This window comes from Apodemus sylvaticus, chromosome 15 (assembly GCF_947179515.1).
Source record: "Apodemus sylvaticus chromosome 15, mApoSyl1.1, whole genome shotgun sequence".
NCBI lineage: Eukaryota > Metazoa > Chordata > Mammalia > Rodentia > Muridae > Apodemus > Apodemus sylvaticus.
The window spans coordinates 4,282,882-4,299,619 of record NC_067486.1 but is presented as its reverse complement, the minus strand read 5'-3'; the positions used below and the strand labels follow the sequence as shown (position 1 = coordinate 4,299,619).

General features: G+C 44.1%; 1 protein-coding gene across 5 annotated transcripts in view; it reads left to right on the top strand.

Moving 5' to 3' along the window:
• The window catches only part of Morc3 (MORC family CW-type zinc finger 3), a 41,994-nt gene extending 32,814 nt beyond the window's left edge, over window positions 1–9,180 (top strand). For all 5 annotated transcript variants that reach the window (XM_052157930.1, XM_052157929.1, XM_052157933.1 and 2 more), the window contains 4 exons: window positions 1,024–1,187; window positions 4,252–5,140; window positions 6,669–6,826; window positions 7,873–9,180. In XM_052157930.1, coding sequence (XP_052013890.1) covers window positions 1,024–1,187; window positions 4,252–5,140; window positions 6,669–6,826; window positions 7,873–8,026 — 1,365 coding nt within the window. In that variant the 3' untranslated portion in view covers window positions 8,027–9,180. The remainder of the gene's footprint in view (window positions 1–1,023; window positions 1,188–4,251; window positions 5,141–6,668; window positions 6,827–7,872) is intronic.
• Window positions 9,181–16,738: the final 7,558 nt, after the last annotated feature.

Here is a 16,738-nt window from a genome sequence, read left to right as displayed (position 1 = left end):
CATTACAGTGCTTTTTAGTGTAGTATTAGGGTTGAGAACTGATCTTTCAAGTCGTGTGTATATTAGGGTCATGTGTGGTAAATCTGTTTTGCCTTTGTGGGCCACTTGTGGGCAGTGTGTGTTTGTTTTATTCGTCCTCTTTAAGAATGTCATGTTGAGCCGGGCGGTGGTGGCGCACGCCTGTAATCCCAGCACTCTGGGAGGCAGAGACAGGTGGATTTCTGAGTTCGAGGCCAGCCTGGTCTACAGAGTGAGTTCCAGGACAGCTAGGGCTACACAGAGAAACCCTGTCTCGAAAAAACCAAATTCAAAAAATTGGAAAAAAAAAAAAAAGAATGTCATGTTGAGGGCTGGGGACAAGGCTCAGTTGGCAAAAGTGCATAGGCTGACACTCTAGCACCCCAGAGTTTGTAATCCCAGTGCCTGGAAGGCTGAGGCAAATAAATATATCCTGAAGTTGTCACAGCCAGCCATTCTAGCCAAATGGGCAAGCTTCAGGTTCCGCAAGACCCTGTATTAAACCATGAGGTGGGAAGTGAGTGAGGAAGAGAGGTAGGGTAGCATTGGCCTCTGCCTTCCGCAGCGTGAGGCCACACATGCACACACAAAACTGAACAGGTGCACATATGCAATTAATAACAAGTTGTGAACCATGCTCTTCTCGAGTGCAGGCTCCTGTAAGTTCACTGGTCTGTTTGCCCATCCCGAATTAGCAAAAGACCTCCACATTCTTAGTTGATTTTTCTGGGATAAAAGGAAGATCGACTGCATGCATCTTGTGTTTGGCAGGTGTTACATTAAGAATATTTAGTTCTTGCTGGACAGTGGTGGTGCACACCTTTAATCCCAGCACTTGGGAGGCAGAGGCAGGCAGATTTCTGAGTTTGAGGCCAGCCTGGTCTACAGAGTGAGTTCCAGGACAGCCAGGGCTACACAGAGAAACCCTGTCTCAAAAAACCAAAAAAAAAAAAAAAAAAAAAAGAATATTAGTTCTCTGAGATCCATGTTTTTTTCCTCCAACAGATTAGCCCTGAGCTATTGTATCAGACAAGTGTTTCAAGTCCAAGCTTCTCCCCTGTGAAGGAGAATGTTCCAAGACCACATCTTTCTGATGTCACGAGTCCTTTTGCAGCAAGGATTATAAATAACCACCTTGTTTCACCCCAGTCTGAACCTGAGAGCAACAGGTTAGTGGTGAAAATAATCTTTATTTGTGGAGTACTTATGGACCTTCATATGATTCTTCTACAGCAATTATACAATTATAGTTCACGTGAATGTGAAAGGAGTCCAGGATTTTCCTCTACCTTCTTTGATCATGTATTTCAATGAGCTAAAGCCATGGACTGAGGAGGGAGATACTAGCACATACGGTAACCTTGGCCTCTGGGACGGGGAGGAGGCCAGAGTTCAAGTTCATGCTTGTCAGAGACAGTTCACAGCCAGCCTACAAGCCTGTCATTGGCAGAAAACAACAAGGGTTTATGTTTATGTGCACACGGTGCGCGCGTGTGTTTGTGTGTGTGTGTGATATGTGGTTTGATCAAATCTCTACCTCGTGCTGGGTTGTTCACAGCATCTTACAAGAATCAAGAACTTGTTCACGTAGCTCATGTTCACATAGCTCACATCACACTCCGTGGATTTTGTTAGTTATCCCTAACTTGGTCAGGGGATGTTTTATGATGGAATGCTAAGTGGGGCCCACTCAGAGATGACAGAAGCACGCACAGGAGGAATGAATCTGGGACCTAGGAGAGCCAGTCGTCACACTGCTGGACAAAGGGACAGGCTTTCTGAGAGGACATAGAGCCTTCACGTTCTCAGAGTAGAATTGACGTGAGTTTGGTTAGTAAGGTTGCGGGTGAACTCAGTTCTCAGCACTGTATAAAACCAGGTGTGAGGGTGAAATCAGCTCTTAGGAAATGGAGGCAGGAGTACCAGAAGTTCAAGTTGATTCTTGCCTACATAGCAGATTCAAGACCAGCCTGAACAGAATTCATGAGACCCTGGTTCAAGGGAAAATCATCTAACTACTGATTACATTAAATAAAGATCCGTGATTGTACTAGAAAGACCATGTTCGGAAAGACGCTTGAGTGATTACATTAACTAAAGATGCGTGATTGTGCCAGAGAGACCACGGAGGAAAGACACTTGCCAGGCCTGATGATGTGCCTGGACCTTTGCACACATGTACATTTCTCCAGCCCATACACAGCATAAATAATTTTATTATTAATAAGAAATTAATAGCCGGGCGTGGTGGCACACACCTTTAATCCCAGCACTTGGGAGGCAGAGGCGGGCGGATTTCTGAGTTCGAGGCCAGCCTGGTCTATACAGAGAAACCCTGTCCTGAAAAAACCAAAAAAAAAAAAAAAGAACAAAAAAAAAGAACAAAAAGAAATTAATAGAAAACAAGAAATTCACACTAGGAAACTATGAAAATCTAGTTAACTATGGGCCTGATGATATAACTCAATTGGTGGAGTGCCTGCCTAGGATTCAGAAAGCCACAGGTTCAGTCCCTAAAACCTTATAAAATTAAATGTGATGGTTCATACCTGTAATCCCAAGAAAAAGAAAAAGACAAAGCTGTCTGCATGCAGGTCTGTATTTGTCCGCACACCTTTAGAGGCCAGAGACGACATCAGGCGTCCTCTGATATCCCTGGCTACTTGGTGCTCTTAAGACAGGGTCTCTTGCTTAAGAGAACATGAGCCCCACTGTCTGGGTGGCTGGTCCGTGAGTTCCTACATCTGTCTATCTGTCTGTCTGTCTGTCTGTCTCCACCATACAGTAATGCGGTTGCAAACGCCTGCTCATCTGCTTTCCATGGTGCTAGGGATCTGGACTGAGGTTTCCTCTTTAAGTGGCAAGTACTCTTACTTCCTAAGCTCTCTCCCCTGCTTCAAGGCAGTTTGTCATTTAGGGAAAATTACTTTATATGAAATTGATCTGGACTAGCAGGAAATTCTTCAATGATGGGGGTTCTAAGTGGGAGATGGACACAGTTGAGAAGATGAAGAAGAAAGAAAAACTGAGGTCAGGAGATCTTGAACAAGCTCTATCTTGTGCCAGACAAAGTCGCTGGGAAGCACAACATCATCTATGCAAGTTTTCCTGAAAGGGGAAGTGGGGCAAAGTCAGCAGGAGGCTGATGGAACCCTGTTGAGCACAGGGAACATGGGGTGTCTCAGGACTACCACAGGCTGAGCACACAGCATCTGGGGACTGATGGCCATTGCCATGTAAGGTGGGAAGAAGGAAGGGTTGGCTTTTCAGGATCCACAGCTGCCCAGGCCCCAGCTCCATGTCATTACCAGCTTTGCCAAGCACATTCCTGGTTTTAGACAAGGTTTTACATTCCTTCTCAATGCATCAGGGTGTTAGAGAAAATCTTGTATCAGCCTAACCTTTAACACAAAACAGTAGTACTGTTTGTCTTGGATGATTGTTAGGGAAATGATGAGAGTTGAAAGTATCACTGCCATTTCCTCACAGTTTCAAGGAAGGGTCTGAGTTCAGGCTGACATTCGGTTTTTATTTTAGGGCTTAGAAACCACATGTGAAGAGATACTTGTCAGTGTAGAGAACTGATACTCCACAGAGCTCTCAGTAGTCAGCCAGGTGGTGGTGGAGTGAGCGAGCACCTCTAATCCCAGCGCTCAGGAGGTAGAGGCAGGCAGATACCTGAGTTCAGGCCAGCCTGGTCTACAGGATAGCCAGAACTATGCAAAGAAGAAAATAACCAAGAAAGAGAGATATTTCAATCTCAATTATTTCCTAATAGTAAAAGGAGAAGGTAATTTGTATGTTCAATTCATTGTTCACACTAATTAGTATGATTATTGAAAAAGTAAGCGTGGGTATTTCTTACAATTTCAAGAGAGTGAATTGTTGTGGTGGTACCTTGTGTTCTGGATGCGAGTTCTCCCCACTGATTTCATATGTCTGAGCACCTGGTCCTAAGTGACACTGCTTTAGAAGGCCGTGAAACTTTGAAGAGGATGTCTTTCTCTGGGCATGCTCAGTGAGTGTGTGGTTGGGCCCGTTTCCTACCTGTCTTGCCGACGTCTGATGGGTCCCAGCTGCACATGCCCGCTGCTGCGAGCCTTGCTGTGCTGTCCTTGCTGCCCTCACACTGAGCTGGGTGGGCCCTTCCTTCATCACACAGAAACAAGAAAAGTTATATTTTGTCTTGTTCATGCTTTACAAACTTACTTTATGTACACATTTTTTTTCCAGCATGAAGCGGAAGCTTAGTGTTCATTCATCAATTCTGAATACAAAGACTCGGAGAATAAATAATCCTCCAATTGAAAATTCATCTTACAAAAATGATGATGATGAAGATGTCATCATTTTAGAAGAAAATAGTACCCCTAAACCTGCAGTAGATCTTGACGTTAGGTCAGATATTGAAGTTAAGTCAGAGCAGAGTCACACTGAGCAGAGCAGCGTCCAGGTTGAGCTGGTGAGCAGTCCTAAGCCTTGTGTCCTGTCCAGTTCCACAAGCACCCCCACCTCCAGGGGTGACCCGAGCACTGCCGTGTCCACGCAGACGGAAGCACCAGGCCTGATCGTGAAAAAGGAAGAAAGTATGGAAGAGGACATGGGTGTGAGGAACAATATAGCCGCCCTGTCCTGTGTCAGTGCTGAAGCGAAAGTGCAGGAGACCTTGGCTGAGGCCACAGATGTTACTGGCCATCAGTTACAGGAACTGAGAAGTGAGCTGCTTTTAGTCACACAAGAAAGAGATGATTACAAGAGACAGTGCCAGGTGTTTACTGACCAGATACAAGTGTTACAGCAGAGACTATTGGAGATGAACGACAAGTGCGTGAAGAAGGAAACGTGCCACCAGTCCACTGAAACTGACGCAGTGTTCCTACTTGAAAGTGTAAATGGTCAGTCTGAAGGCCCAGACCATGTGGGATCTCAGTATCAGCAAGCACTGGAAGAAATAGAAAGGCTGAAGAAGCAGTGCAGTGCTCTGCAGCAGGTGAAGAGTGAGTCCAGCCAGTCTTCCTGCACTGAGAGCAAAAGCGAGGTGGACGAGATGGCCATGCAGCTGGATGACGTGTTCAGGCAGCTGGACAAGTGCACGATTGAGAGGGACCAGTACCGGAATGAGGTGGGTTGCCGAGGGCAGGTTGGTGCGCACTTTCAGAGTAATGACTGTATTATTGAATGCCTCTTACACTTTTGGTTCTTAACTGGGTAGTAGGCCTCCTGCAGCACTTTTGATTCTTAAAAGAGAAAGTACAGAGTCAGTAATTAGGAAGACACTGGATATCATCCTCTGGACCACGCACACACCATTAATACATAAGAGATGGATAACTTAATAAATGATACATACTAGACCAAGTATGGTGGTAAAGCACTTGGGTTATAGAGTCAAACAGAAATGCTACGTCATCAGTTCACGGTAAGTTTGAGGCTGGCCTGGGCTATGTAAGACTATCTCCCCTCTTTGCCACTCCTCCCTCCATCCTGTCCAAAAACAGTGGTTTGAGGGTACTAGAAAGCAATGGGAAATGGCTGGGTCTGGTGAGTGTGCTATAGTGAACAATTGGTGGAGAGTGAATATCTTATACTCAGCATTGTAAGTGCTTAGCATATGAGGCCAGAATAGATCTACAAGTGTGAGCAGCCAGGCATGTCCTCAGGGAGGATAAGGTGCAAATGAAGAGCCCTGCACCGTCCAGACAGGTTCCTGTACTCCTGGCTGGCTCTTCAGTGAGCTGTGGTCTGAGACAGCGCCTCCAGGCTGCAGACAGAGGGCTCTTTCTATTCTGTTGGGCTAATCAAAGCCTGGGAAATGTGCTTAAAACTGTTCAAGGGTTTTCTTCTAACAAAAACAGTACACATCAGGGTGTGAGTGATAGCCTGTGTATATGTTTAGAAGAGTCTTATTACATAGCCCTGGCTGGACTGGAGCTTGATGTGTAGACCAGGCTGGCCTCAAACGCAGAACCACCTGCCTCTGCTTTTTAAGTGCTGGGATTAAATGCGTGCTACCACACCCAGTGTAAAGGTACAGTTTTAAACTTTTTATTATTTTTATGCATATAGGTGTTTTCCCTGCATGCATGTCTATCTTGTGGGTGCCTGGTGCCCAGGCCCAGAAAGGGGTGGGTGGGTTCCCCTGGGACTGGAACTGCAGTAGTTGCAGGATCCTCAGTGAGGTGTCTATCCAGCTCTGTGTACACACTTTTAATAATAGCATGTTAAATGACAAAACAAGTTGGTACCAGCTTTGGTTGTGACTTTAATAGTAATAATAGGTGGATGAAATGAGAGCATTAGTCCCTTGGTGTTCACAGTACAGGGCCCGCTTAGTTTGTCAGATGGTAACTAACACTTCGTCCTCACTATAAAATGATAGAGAAATGAATCTAAGTCAATAAAGCGTGTCTAATGGGAAGTTAGTAAGGGCTGGGATGGTGATCAGGATGGATAGTGTCACTATAAGGGTAGGCCCGAAGCTCCTGTGTTAAGAGAAGGGAAACACAAGCATTGCTGGTAGATGTGTGCATTCAATATGTTTTGGCAGCTGACCGTTTTATCTGGTAGTTCTTTACATTTCTTACCTCAAACTTGCACTTGGATTGTATTTTTTTGTAAATTTTGTGCTTACAATGTTTATTTTTTGTCAGGTTCAGTTATTGGAAATAGAGAAATCACATATGCATTCTCAGTGTGAAGAACTCAAGACTGAAGTTGAGCAGTTGAAATCCACAAGTCAACAGGCAGGGACAGATGTTTCAACTTCAAGCAATGCTGAGGAATCTGTCAATCATGTGGATGGTGAAAGGTACTGAAGGGTTTACAGGGCTGTAGTTGGCAGAGCACAGGTGACCTCAGGTCACACATGCTCAGGAGAAAACACTTCTCAAAAAGTCACTAATGGGCATTGTGTCCCAGCAGTGCTTCTGATATGGAAGGCTAAGAGAAGGAACACATCATTGCTTCAGGTTGCTAAGTTAAGGGATAGAAAATGGTTTAAAAAGTGAAAAAAACGGGCTTACTTTTTGAAAGTGGGCTAAATTTCACCATGACTAACAGTAGATCGGGGTCGGTCTCTCTCTCTCTCTCTCTCTCTCTCTCTCTCTCTCTCTCTCTCAAATTATCACCTATCTCTGTTGTTGTCTTCTCTGGCCAAAAGCAGCTTGGGGAGGCGGTTGACTTATGCCTCCAGGCCCCAGGCCCACATCTAGAGAAGTCAGCACAGGAGCTAGAGGCAGGAAATGGAAGCAGGCTGATTGCTGTTCACTTCCTGACTTGCACTAGCGCAGACTCCTGTAGACCAGCTTGAACTGTGAAAGCTCCTGTCAGGTTCTTCTAGGCTTGTCAACCTGACAATGAAGCCTAGAGGACAGACAGGTTTAGAGAAATCCCACAGTTTAACACAGTGTCCTTAACACCGCTCAAGCCAAAGCTTTGGAAGCTTACTTGACCACAGAAATTTTTATCCCTTTATCAATAATTAAGGGACAATTCAGTTTATTATTTTCATCAACAGGAAGTTGAAATCCAAAGCTGACCTTGATGAGTATTTTCACTGTCAAACTGCTGTTTGTCCAGGTGATAGCAAGTTGGAAATAACATCTAATTGTATGTTTTGCTAGTTCAAGTTGTCTGAAGAACCACAAGTTTTATATATCATTGTTCTTGGACTTAGCCTAGCACCTAGTGAATCAGTTGGCTATCAATTAAATCCAGTTCTCGAGGTGGGGGTTTCTCTTCACTTCAGTCTCTGTTATTCCATGGAGATGTTTATCTTTTCTCTTTCTAAGTTCATCAGAGAAGCCATTATATTGTAATACTCACCTGATCAGCCAACAATGTCTGTGTTTGCAGCCTCAAACTTCGTTCTCTTCGAGTCAACGTAGGACAGCTGCTGGCTATGATCGTGCCCGACCTGGATCTTCAGCAGGTCAATTATGACGTGGATGTAGTCGATGAGATTCTAGGACAAGTGGTGGAGCAGATGAGTGAGATCAGCAGTACTTAAGTGCAGACGTCTGGCGATGGTTCCAGCTCTCACGTAACGTGTGCCGTGTCCGGGTCATAGACTGAAGAGCCTCATCCTTCTGTATTCTATGCATTCGAGTGTCCCAGGTACTGTGGACACACAACTCTTGACATAACCTGTGAATTGCTGGGACTGAGCAGCATAATAGCAAACTTAGCTCTGTTCTGAATGTAAATATTTGTATTAAGTCCACACATATTTTTTTATTGCCAGTATAGAGACTGGTGTTTTTCACCAAGAGCTTTTCAGGTTGATACTACAGTTTGTGCAATTTTTCTGGCTCCCTAAAATGTATTTTTCTCAAAATGGAGGGTTGTGCCACAGTGTAAATGGATATGTTGCTACTGTTGTTCCTTAAATGAGAATAATACATGTTTTAAAATAATGTAATGGCGCTCCTGATGGGGTCTGCTTCTGAGGAAATTGAGCATTATTGCTGTTTTCTATGAAATCCTGACTCTGATATAATTCTATTCATAGAGAGGAAAGCCAAAGCTAGCTGCATTTGCTTGGCTTTTTCTTGTGCTAACATTGCTAATTGTTAAGTAAAAAGTGTTTTCCAGGACAAAGAAAAGATCTTTAAAGTGTTAAAAATATCCAATGACAACTGTGTTTACTTTGAAGCCCATTTTTGGCTGTTGATTCAGCATGAAGTGGGCACAGTAATTATCTGAGATTTCTTTTTGTGAAATTTCCTGTATAGCCTTTGTGGGGTTACTGCAGGTTAATGTAAGCTGAAAAGGCAGTCCGTCTCAAACAGTACTGCATATCTTTTACTGTATTATGAATGTAAGTGTTTTTTAACCTGGAGTTAATTATAAACGGGCCTGGGATCATAGCGCCACATGCTGTAAAATATGCTTTTACTGGTCCCAAGTTTGTGCAATCTGAAAAGGGGTGGCTTTTTATTATATGTGTAACTGTATATAATTAAGAATCATATTTTCCACAACTAAAAATGTGTTATTTTTTCCAAAGTTTTATTGTTGCTATTTATTTTTAACTTTTGTTTCTGAAAATTCAGTACATACTCATTTTGTGTATGTGGTTAACTATACATCTGTTGTATGCAAAATCTTTATGTATATTACTTTCTGGAAATTGCAAATAAATGAAGTTCTTGTTTTTATTTACTTGATAAAGGTAATTGAAAGTTATTTTTCTTATGAAGCTGATTTTGTCTTCAATTGTGCTAATGTAATGGTAGATCCTCACAAATGCTTTGGAAGCAGTCAATGTTAAAACTTCAGGTGTTTTGATTTCAGTTCTCTGTAGAATGAACTACTCTCTGAAGACTTCAGACTCGTTAGTAAGACCAAGCTCACTGCTCTTGAGGGTAAAAGTCTCATTGTTTTCCAGGGTCCTGGGGACAATCTGGAGCTCTGTACTACACCACTGAGCCACACGCCCAGCCCAATATGAAAGTGTTCGTGTAAGCTGTGACTCTTGTCTGGATGACAGCATCCATATGAGTCACGGAGGTTTCGAGGACGTTTTAGGTTTACAAATAAGGGTTCTTGGAAGATGCTATGTTTCTTTCGGTTGTCTAGGCCCTTTAAGATGTATTTAATGTGACCTAATGAGAAATCAGTCATTCAATTCCTAAAATAATTTCTTCACAAAACTGGTTCTTTGAGGTGTTTTCACATTTTTGCCCTTTTAACAAAAGGCTGAAGGGTGAAGGGACGCAGACCTTGACAGATGCACAGCAGGAAAGGGATGGTCACACCTGACTTCAGTCAGCTACAGGTTGAGAGCTGAGACCACACGAATAGAAGTGGCGTTGCATATCCCCGTGTCCTTCCTCTGGACCTCAGATCCCTCTGTCCTCCGTCTCTTTGTGATGCTACTACCCGTGACCTCAGATGCTTTGGTTTGGCACTTCTGTCCTTGACCATTTTGGGCGTGGCCAGCCTTCTGACACTGTGGCATGGCATCATCCATAGAGTTCACACACAAGAACCACACAGTCGGGTTATGTGGAGCAGTGTTAAGATAATCATCCCGTGCTGGCCACATTAATTGCTGTCGTTGGCCTAAAAGTGACGTGTACTGGGAACCGCAGTGCTGGCTGCGTAGTGGAATCATCTGGGGAGGTTTTAGAACTTCCAACATTAGGTTTGCAGCCCATTATTAAATCAGTCTTTGGGGGCTATACCCAATAGTAGGGTTTTTGTTTGTTTTTTTGCTTTGTGTCCCTGATTGGTTAGCACTCATTACGTAGGCCAGTCTCATAGAACTGTGTGGCAATCCACCTAATTGCCTCACGAGTGGGATTATAGGTATGTGCACTGCAGTATAGGTGTCTAGCAGTAAAACATGCTTTAAACGCTTGCCTGGCTAATCACAGCTGCCACCCGTGAGGAGTGGCATGTCCTCTGATGAGTGTTCACAAACTCTATACTCAAGGAGCAAGCAAGGAAGGGGAGATGAGAGTCTTCTCCCCTGGGAATTGTGGAGTGACGGTATGGTGCCTGGATTGCCGCCTGCTCTGGAGGCAACTGCTGTCAAGTTCCAGAGGTGGCTGCAGAAAGAGGCACATTCATTCGCTTGCTTGCTTGCTGCATATGTGTCTGGGTTTACACACGATTCTCAGCAAGGTGTCAGTAACAGTTCAGCATCTCTTCTGGAGAAGCTTCAAGACAGGCTGCATCACACCACTGACAGACAGCAAGAGCCCTTGGAACACACTCTGGGTCTTCATTGGTTGTTTTCAGTTGCTGTGTAGGGGTTGGGAAAGGGCCTTGCATAGGCTTGGTTTTTTGGTTTTGGTTTTGGTTTTTTCGAGACAGGGTTTCTCTGTGTAGCCCTTGGCTGTCCTGGAACTCACTCTGTAGACCAGGCTGGCCTCGAACTCAGAAATCCGCCTGCCTCTGTCTCCCATGTGCTGGAATTAAAGGCGTGCGCCACCACTGCCTGGCTTTTTTGGGGGGTGGGGTGGGGGGCTTTGTCTTAAGATTTATTTTGCCGCTTGTGAATTTGCTAAAGGAGGTAGAGGCAGGAGGATCCCAAGTTTGAGGCCAGCCTGGGCTACACATTTTTGGGTTGGAGAGTTGGCTCAGCAGTTAAGGGTATAGACCAGGCTGGCCTCCAACCTGCCTGGGATTAAAAGCATGCACCATTACTGTCTGGCAATGTTTTTTTTTTTTTCTTTGCCTGCTTTTTACTATTGGGTTGCTTTGCTGTTATAATGAAACCAAAACCTTGTGCATCCAGGCAGCTATATGGAAAAGCACTTATTTTAGCTCATAGATGAATTCATTGACTGAGAGTCTTAGTAGATTCCTGAGATGAATTCCTATATCCTTGAATTTGTTTTGGGGGTGGGTGGGTGTGGGAGCACTGGACCACATTTCCAGAAACCATGAATGTCAGCTTGGTGGAAAGTGTAACTAAATCCATTGCTTCTCAGAGTTAAGTTTCATGGTTACATTGTTAATTTTAAGGCTCTTGAAGTTGAGTGGGGAATTGTAAAGTCAAATTGGCTGACAGGGTAGACACAAAGCATGGTCAAAGTGGTCAACAAAACAAAACACCAAAAGCCAAAGAAAGATGGTAGTATTGAAACTCTGGGATTAAACTACTAGAAAAATCTTATCCAAATGAAGTCCATCTTCAAGATGTGCTTACATGCTAGACAGCAGTGGTGAGCCCTGCCTGGTCTACAGAGCAAGTTCCAGTACAGCCAGGGCTATACAAAAAAACCCAAAATAATAATAAAAATAATAATAATAATGTAAAAAATAACAAAAGTGGGCTGGAGAGATGGCTCAGCAGTTAAGAGCACTGGCTGCTCTTCCAAAGGTCCTGAGCTCAAATCCCAGAAACCACATGGTGGCTCACAACCATCCGTAATGCCCTCTTCTGATGCATCTGAAGACAGCTACAGTGTACTTAGATATAATAAATCTTTAAGCCAGAATGAGCAGGGAGCGAGTGGGGCCAACCTGAGTGAGCAGAGGTCCTGAGTTCAAATTCCCAGCAATCACATGATGGCTCACAACCATCAGTACAGCTACAGTGTACTCATACATAAAATAAATCTTTAAAAAAAAAAACAAAAGAATGAACTTATACAAGACAACAGGCTGTATCTACTGCATTTCTTTCCATGGGCTTGTTTGTTTTTCGAGACAGTTTCTTTGTTTAGCCCTGCTGTCCTGGAACTCACTCTGTAGACCAGGCTGGCCTCAAACTCAGAAATCTGCCTGTCACTGCCTCCCAAATGCTGGGATTAAAGGTGTGTGCCACCACTGCCCGGCTATCCGTGGGCTTTATGAAATAACCAGACTCCTTTCCTGTCCTGTCAGTTCATAGGCTTTTCACTTGGCATGAGTCATTTGCACCAGAGCCCTTGTAAAAAGATCCAGGTGTGGTGTGACACCTGGTCCTTGGAAGCCCAGGCACAGTCAGCACAGCCTATTTGAGTCTCCAGGACGAGAAGGGAAGGGGAGGGAGGCGGTCAGCCCTTCAGGAACAACACTAAACTCCTCCAACCCCCACATAATTGCACATACACATGTATGCACAGAGATAAAGGCAAAAAGTATGCCGCTCTGTCAGGGTGTTGTGTTTTGTCACCCTAGAAGAGTTTTTCACAGAGACTAAAACTTCTCACTCTTGATTGATGACAAATGAAACTGAGCTTTCATAACTGATTTTGTTGACAGTGTCATGCCCGTGTGTAATAATTCAGATTGTTTTCGTCTTCTTTCATCCTCATCAAGTCCTGCTCACTACCACTTCCTTTCCTGGAATGACATTTTGGTTTTGCTTTGTGATGAATTTAAGTTAGCCGGGGCCATCTGTGTGACCATTGACTTGGGACTAACCATTCCTGCCTGGTGGTGTCACCACTGGATATGCAACCGAAGGGAACCGTTTCCTCTTTCCCTGACAGTAATAAATAGTCCAGCGGTCAGGCGTGTGACCTGCAGAGCCTCTGCCCCAACCCTGTCCCTGCTTGACTACTGACTGGCCTGTTCTTGTGCACACTCAATACAGCCGATGACCATGGTGTCTTTGTCATGCTCAGGAGATGACAATTCACAGCACTCTTATCATCTAGCTCTGACCCTTCACTCCCACCCCTGAAGTATTATTCCTAAGATGTTGAGGGGATAGCGTAGATGCCTGGTTTAGGGCAGGTCACTCATCTGTCACTTACTTTGAAGCTTGTAGAGGTGATTCTGCATGTGCTACCAATTGTTGCAAAGAGAATTCCAGCAAATATGACATTAGATGGTCAGTTCATCTAAACAGTATTCAAGAGCCCACACCAGTTGGCGCTCAGTCATGGTGTCTCTTGCCAGCAATCGAAAAGTAGCTAAGACATGGGCACATCTCTTTGTGATGGTTGGTTACCCAGATAGTAGTGGTACCATTACTGCACAAGTGGGCACAACTTGGTTTTTTTTTCCAGAGCTCCTGGAAAGAACCTATTCTAGAATGCATAATATACATACACACATATGTATATGTTAGAGTACATATGTATATATGTATGTGCATATGTACTAATATATATAGGAATATATTATATATATTCTAGTGTGTGTATATACATATGTGTCTGTATATATATATTGTGTGTATATATATATGTATATACACTTAGATATACATATGCACACATATATAAAGCACATACATATACACACATACACATATACATACATATACACATATGAGGCAATAGCTATGGTATGATCTCCAGAAGTATTGCTGTGACTAACTGGGTTGACATTTGGAGCACAAGCATATTTGCAAAACTGGCAGCTGACAAACCACTTTTCTATGAAGACTGAAAAAATTTGATGAATTCTTGGGCTTTTCAGAGCAGTGGGCTCCTAATAAGGAAATGGAATCTTGATGCACAACTCCAAGAATACATTTCTCAAGTACAAACCAGGAAGTGTGACCTAGGGTAATAATTCAGAGGGAAATGGCTTGGATTTAGCCAGGCAGTGGTGGTACACACCTGTAATCCCAGCACTTGGGAGGCAGAGGCAGGCGAATTTCGGAGTTCGAGGCCAGCCTGGTCTACAGAGTGAGTTCCAGGACAGCCAGGGCTGCACAGAGAAACACTGTCTCGGAAAAAAAAAAATGGCTTGGATTTACTGATGCTGCTAAATGAGTTCTCAGACAAAATGGCACTGAGAAACATTTTTTGTGATTTGGTAATTACGTTAAGATGATGTAGCTTTCTGTCACAAAGTTTCCACATGGTGAATCAAGAATGGATAGTTTTGGGTTTTTTTTTTTTTTGTTTTTTGTTTTTTGGTATAGAATAGAGTTTATTCAGAGTAGGGGATAGGAGTTAGTGGTAGAGAGAGGGAGAGAGAGAGAGAATAAAGAGTGGAGGCCGGCCATGACCATGTGGAGGGGGGAAGAGCCCCAGGGGCAGAGAGGTGAGAGAGTGTGGGAGAGCGGAGAGCAAAGAGTCTGCAGAGCCTTTCTATCTTGTATATTTTTATTTTGTTGTAAACTTATTCTGTATTTTTAATGTATAAGATATAACTTGGAGTCAGGATGTGGTTCAACTCAGGAAGCAAGGCCCTGGTGTTTAAATCAGCAGTGTATAAACCAGGTGTGGTGGTGCATGCCTGTAATTGCAGTATTTGAGAGGTAGTAGGCAGAAGAATCAGAAATTTAAGGTCATTCTCAGGTGAGGTGACATCATGTGTTTGAGAGCTACATAATGGGTTGGGATACAACAGACCCTGTCTCCAAAATAATAATAATAACAATAATAATAATAATAAATGTAAATATTCTCAGGTTAATTATTCTTAATTTTTTTTTAGCTTTTAAAATTTGATGTTGTCTGAGTTTTGCCTGTATGTATGTGTCTTAGTTAGAATTTTACTGCTGTGAACAGACACCATGACCAAGGTAAGGCTTATAAAGGATAACATTTAATTGGGGCTGGCTTACAGGTTTGGAGGTTCAGTCCATTATCATCAAGGTGGGAACATGGCAGCATCCAGGCAGGCATGGTGCAAGAGGAGCTGAGAGTTCCACATCTTCATCTGAAGGCTGCTGGCAGAATACCGACTTCCAGGCAGCTAGGATGAGGGTCTTCATGCACACACCCACAGTGATACATCTACTCCAGAAAGGCCACACCTACTCAAGCAGGGCCACACAGTTTTTTTTTTTTAAAGATTTATTTATTGTTTACATGCTAAGTACACTGTACAGTAGCTGTCTTCAGATATACCAGAAGAGGGTGCCAGATCTCATTACGGATGGTTGTAAACCACCATGTGGTTGCTGGGGTTTGAACTCAGGACCTTCAGAACTGCAGTCAGTGCTCTTAACCACCGAGCCATCCCTCCTGCCCACAGTTTTTTTTAAAGATTTATTTATTTATTATATGTAAATATACTATAGCTGTCTTCAGACACCAGAGAAGAGGGCGTCAGATCTCATAACGAATGTTTGTGAGCCTCCATGTGGTTGCTGGGATTTGAACTCATGACCTTCGGAAGAGCAATCAGTGCTCTTAAGCACTGAGCCATCTCTCCAGCCCCAAGCCACACCTTCTAATAGTGCCACTCCTTGGGCAGAGCATATGCAAACCATCACAGTATGTATGTATGTATGTGCACCATATATGTGCCTGGTGCTGTTGGAGGTCAGAGAAGTGTTGGGTCACCTGGAACTGTGTCATGATGCACCGTGTGGGTGCTGGAAACTGAACCCAAGCACTTGACCAAGCACTCAGTGCTCTTACATGCTGAGTCCTCTCCAGCTCTTGAGATCAATTCTTTATAAAAACTTAACTTTCCTATGCTGGCCTGTAAGAAGCCAAAACCATAGGAGACAAGAATCTTAAAGATATGTGAAATTATTGAGAAGGGCCATGGAAGATAACTCAATCATGACATAATTGGATAGGGAGTTATGTTTTCCTACACATTCATGTAGCCCAGGATGGTCTCCTTGAACCCGATTCTCTTCCTGCCGCCACCTCCAGAGTGTTGGGATTCCTATCATAACAACCATTCTAGGCGTCCTTCACACCACTAAGAGGGCAAAGACTGATATTTTGAAACTCCAGAGCCATTTTGAGATATTTAGTGGAGCAGGACTATTCATTGCCCGGGGGACTGTTATTTGGTTATATTGGATGAGTCCCAAAGTTTCCCATCTGTCCTATAAGAAATGTTATATATTTTGTTTTTGTTTAGTCTTAAGTAGTCCAGGTTGGCTTAGAACTCTCAGTAGCTGAGGATAACGCTGCACTTAGGGTCCTCCAGAGTGCTGAGATCACTGGCAGGGCTGGTGACAGAAGCGCCGCTGTTGGCTAGCGCGCTATCAGCTTTATTAGCCCGGCTTTTGTTTCTAGACTGTAAATTCCTGGCGGGCAGATCTGTCGGCTGAGCTTGTGGTACTGACGCGTGGTAGGTACGACATTCTACAATTCTACAACTCGGGTTAGAGCGCCAACGCTTGACCAGCCCAGACTTCGCGAAGGCGCCGGGGAGAGGATTCCCAGTCCCGCCCAACAGGAGTCACGGGCTGCGACAGCCCCGCCCACGGGAAAGAGAGGATCCTAGAGCCCCGCCCACCGGAAGCCACGGGGCCCCGAGAGTGCCGCCCACAGGGAGGAGCGATGCCCAGGAACCTCCGGGAGAGAGACTTTGTCTCGTGACAGCTCCGCCCACTAAGAGGCGGGGTGCCCTG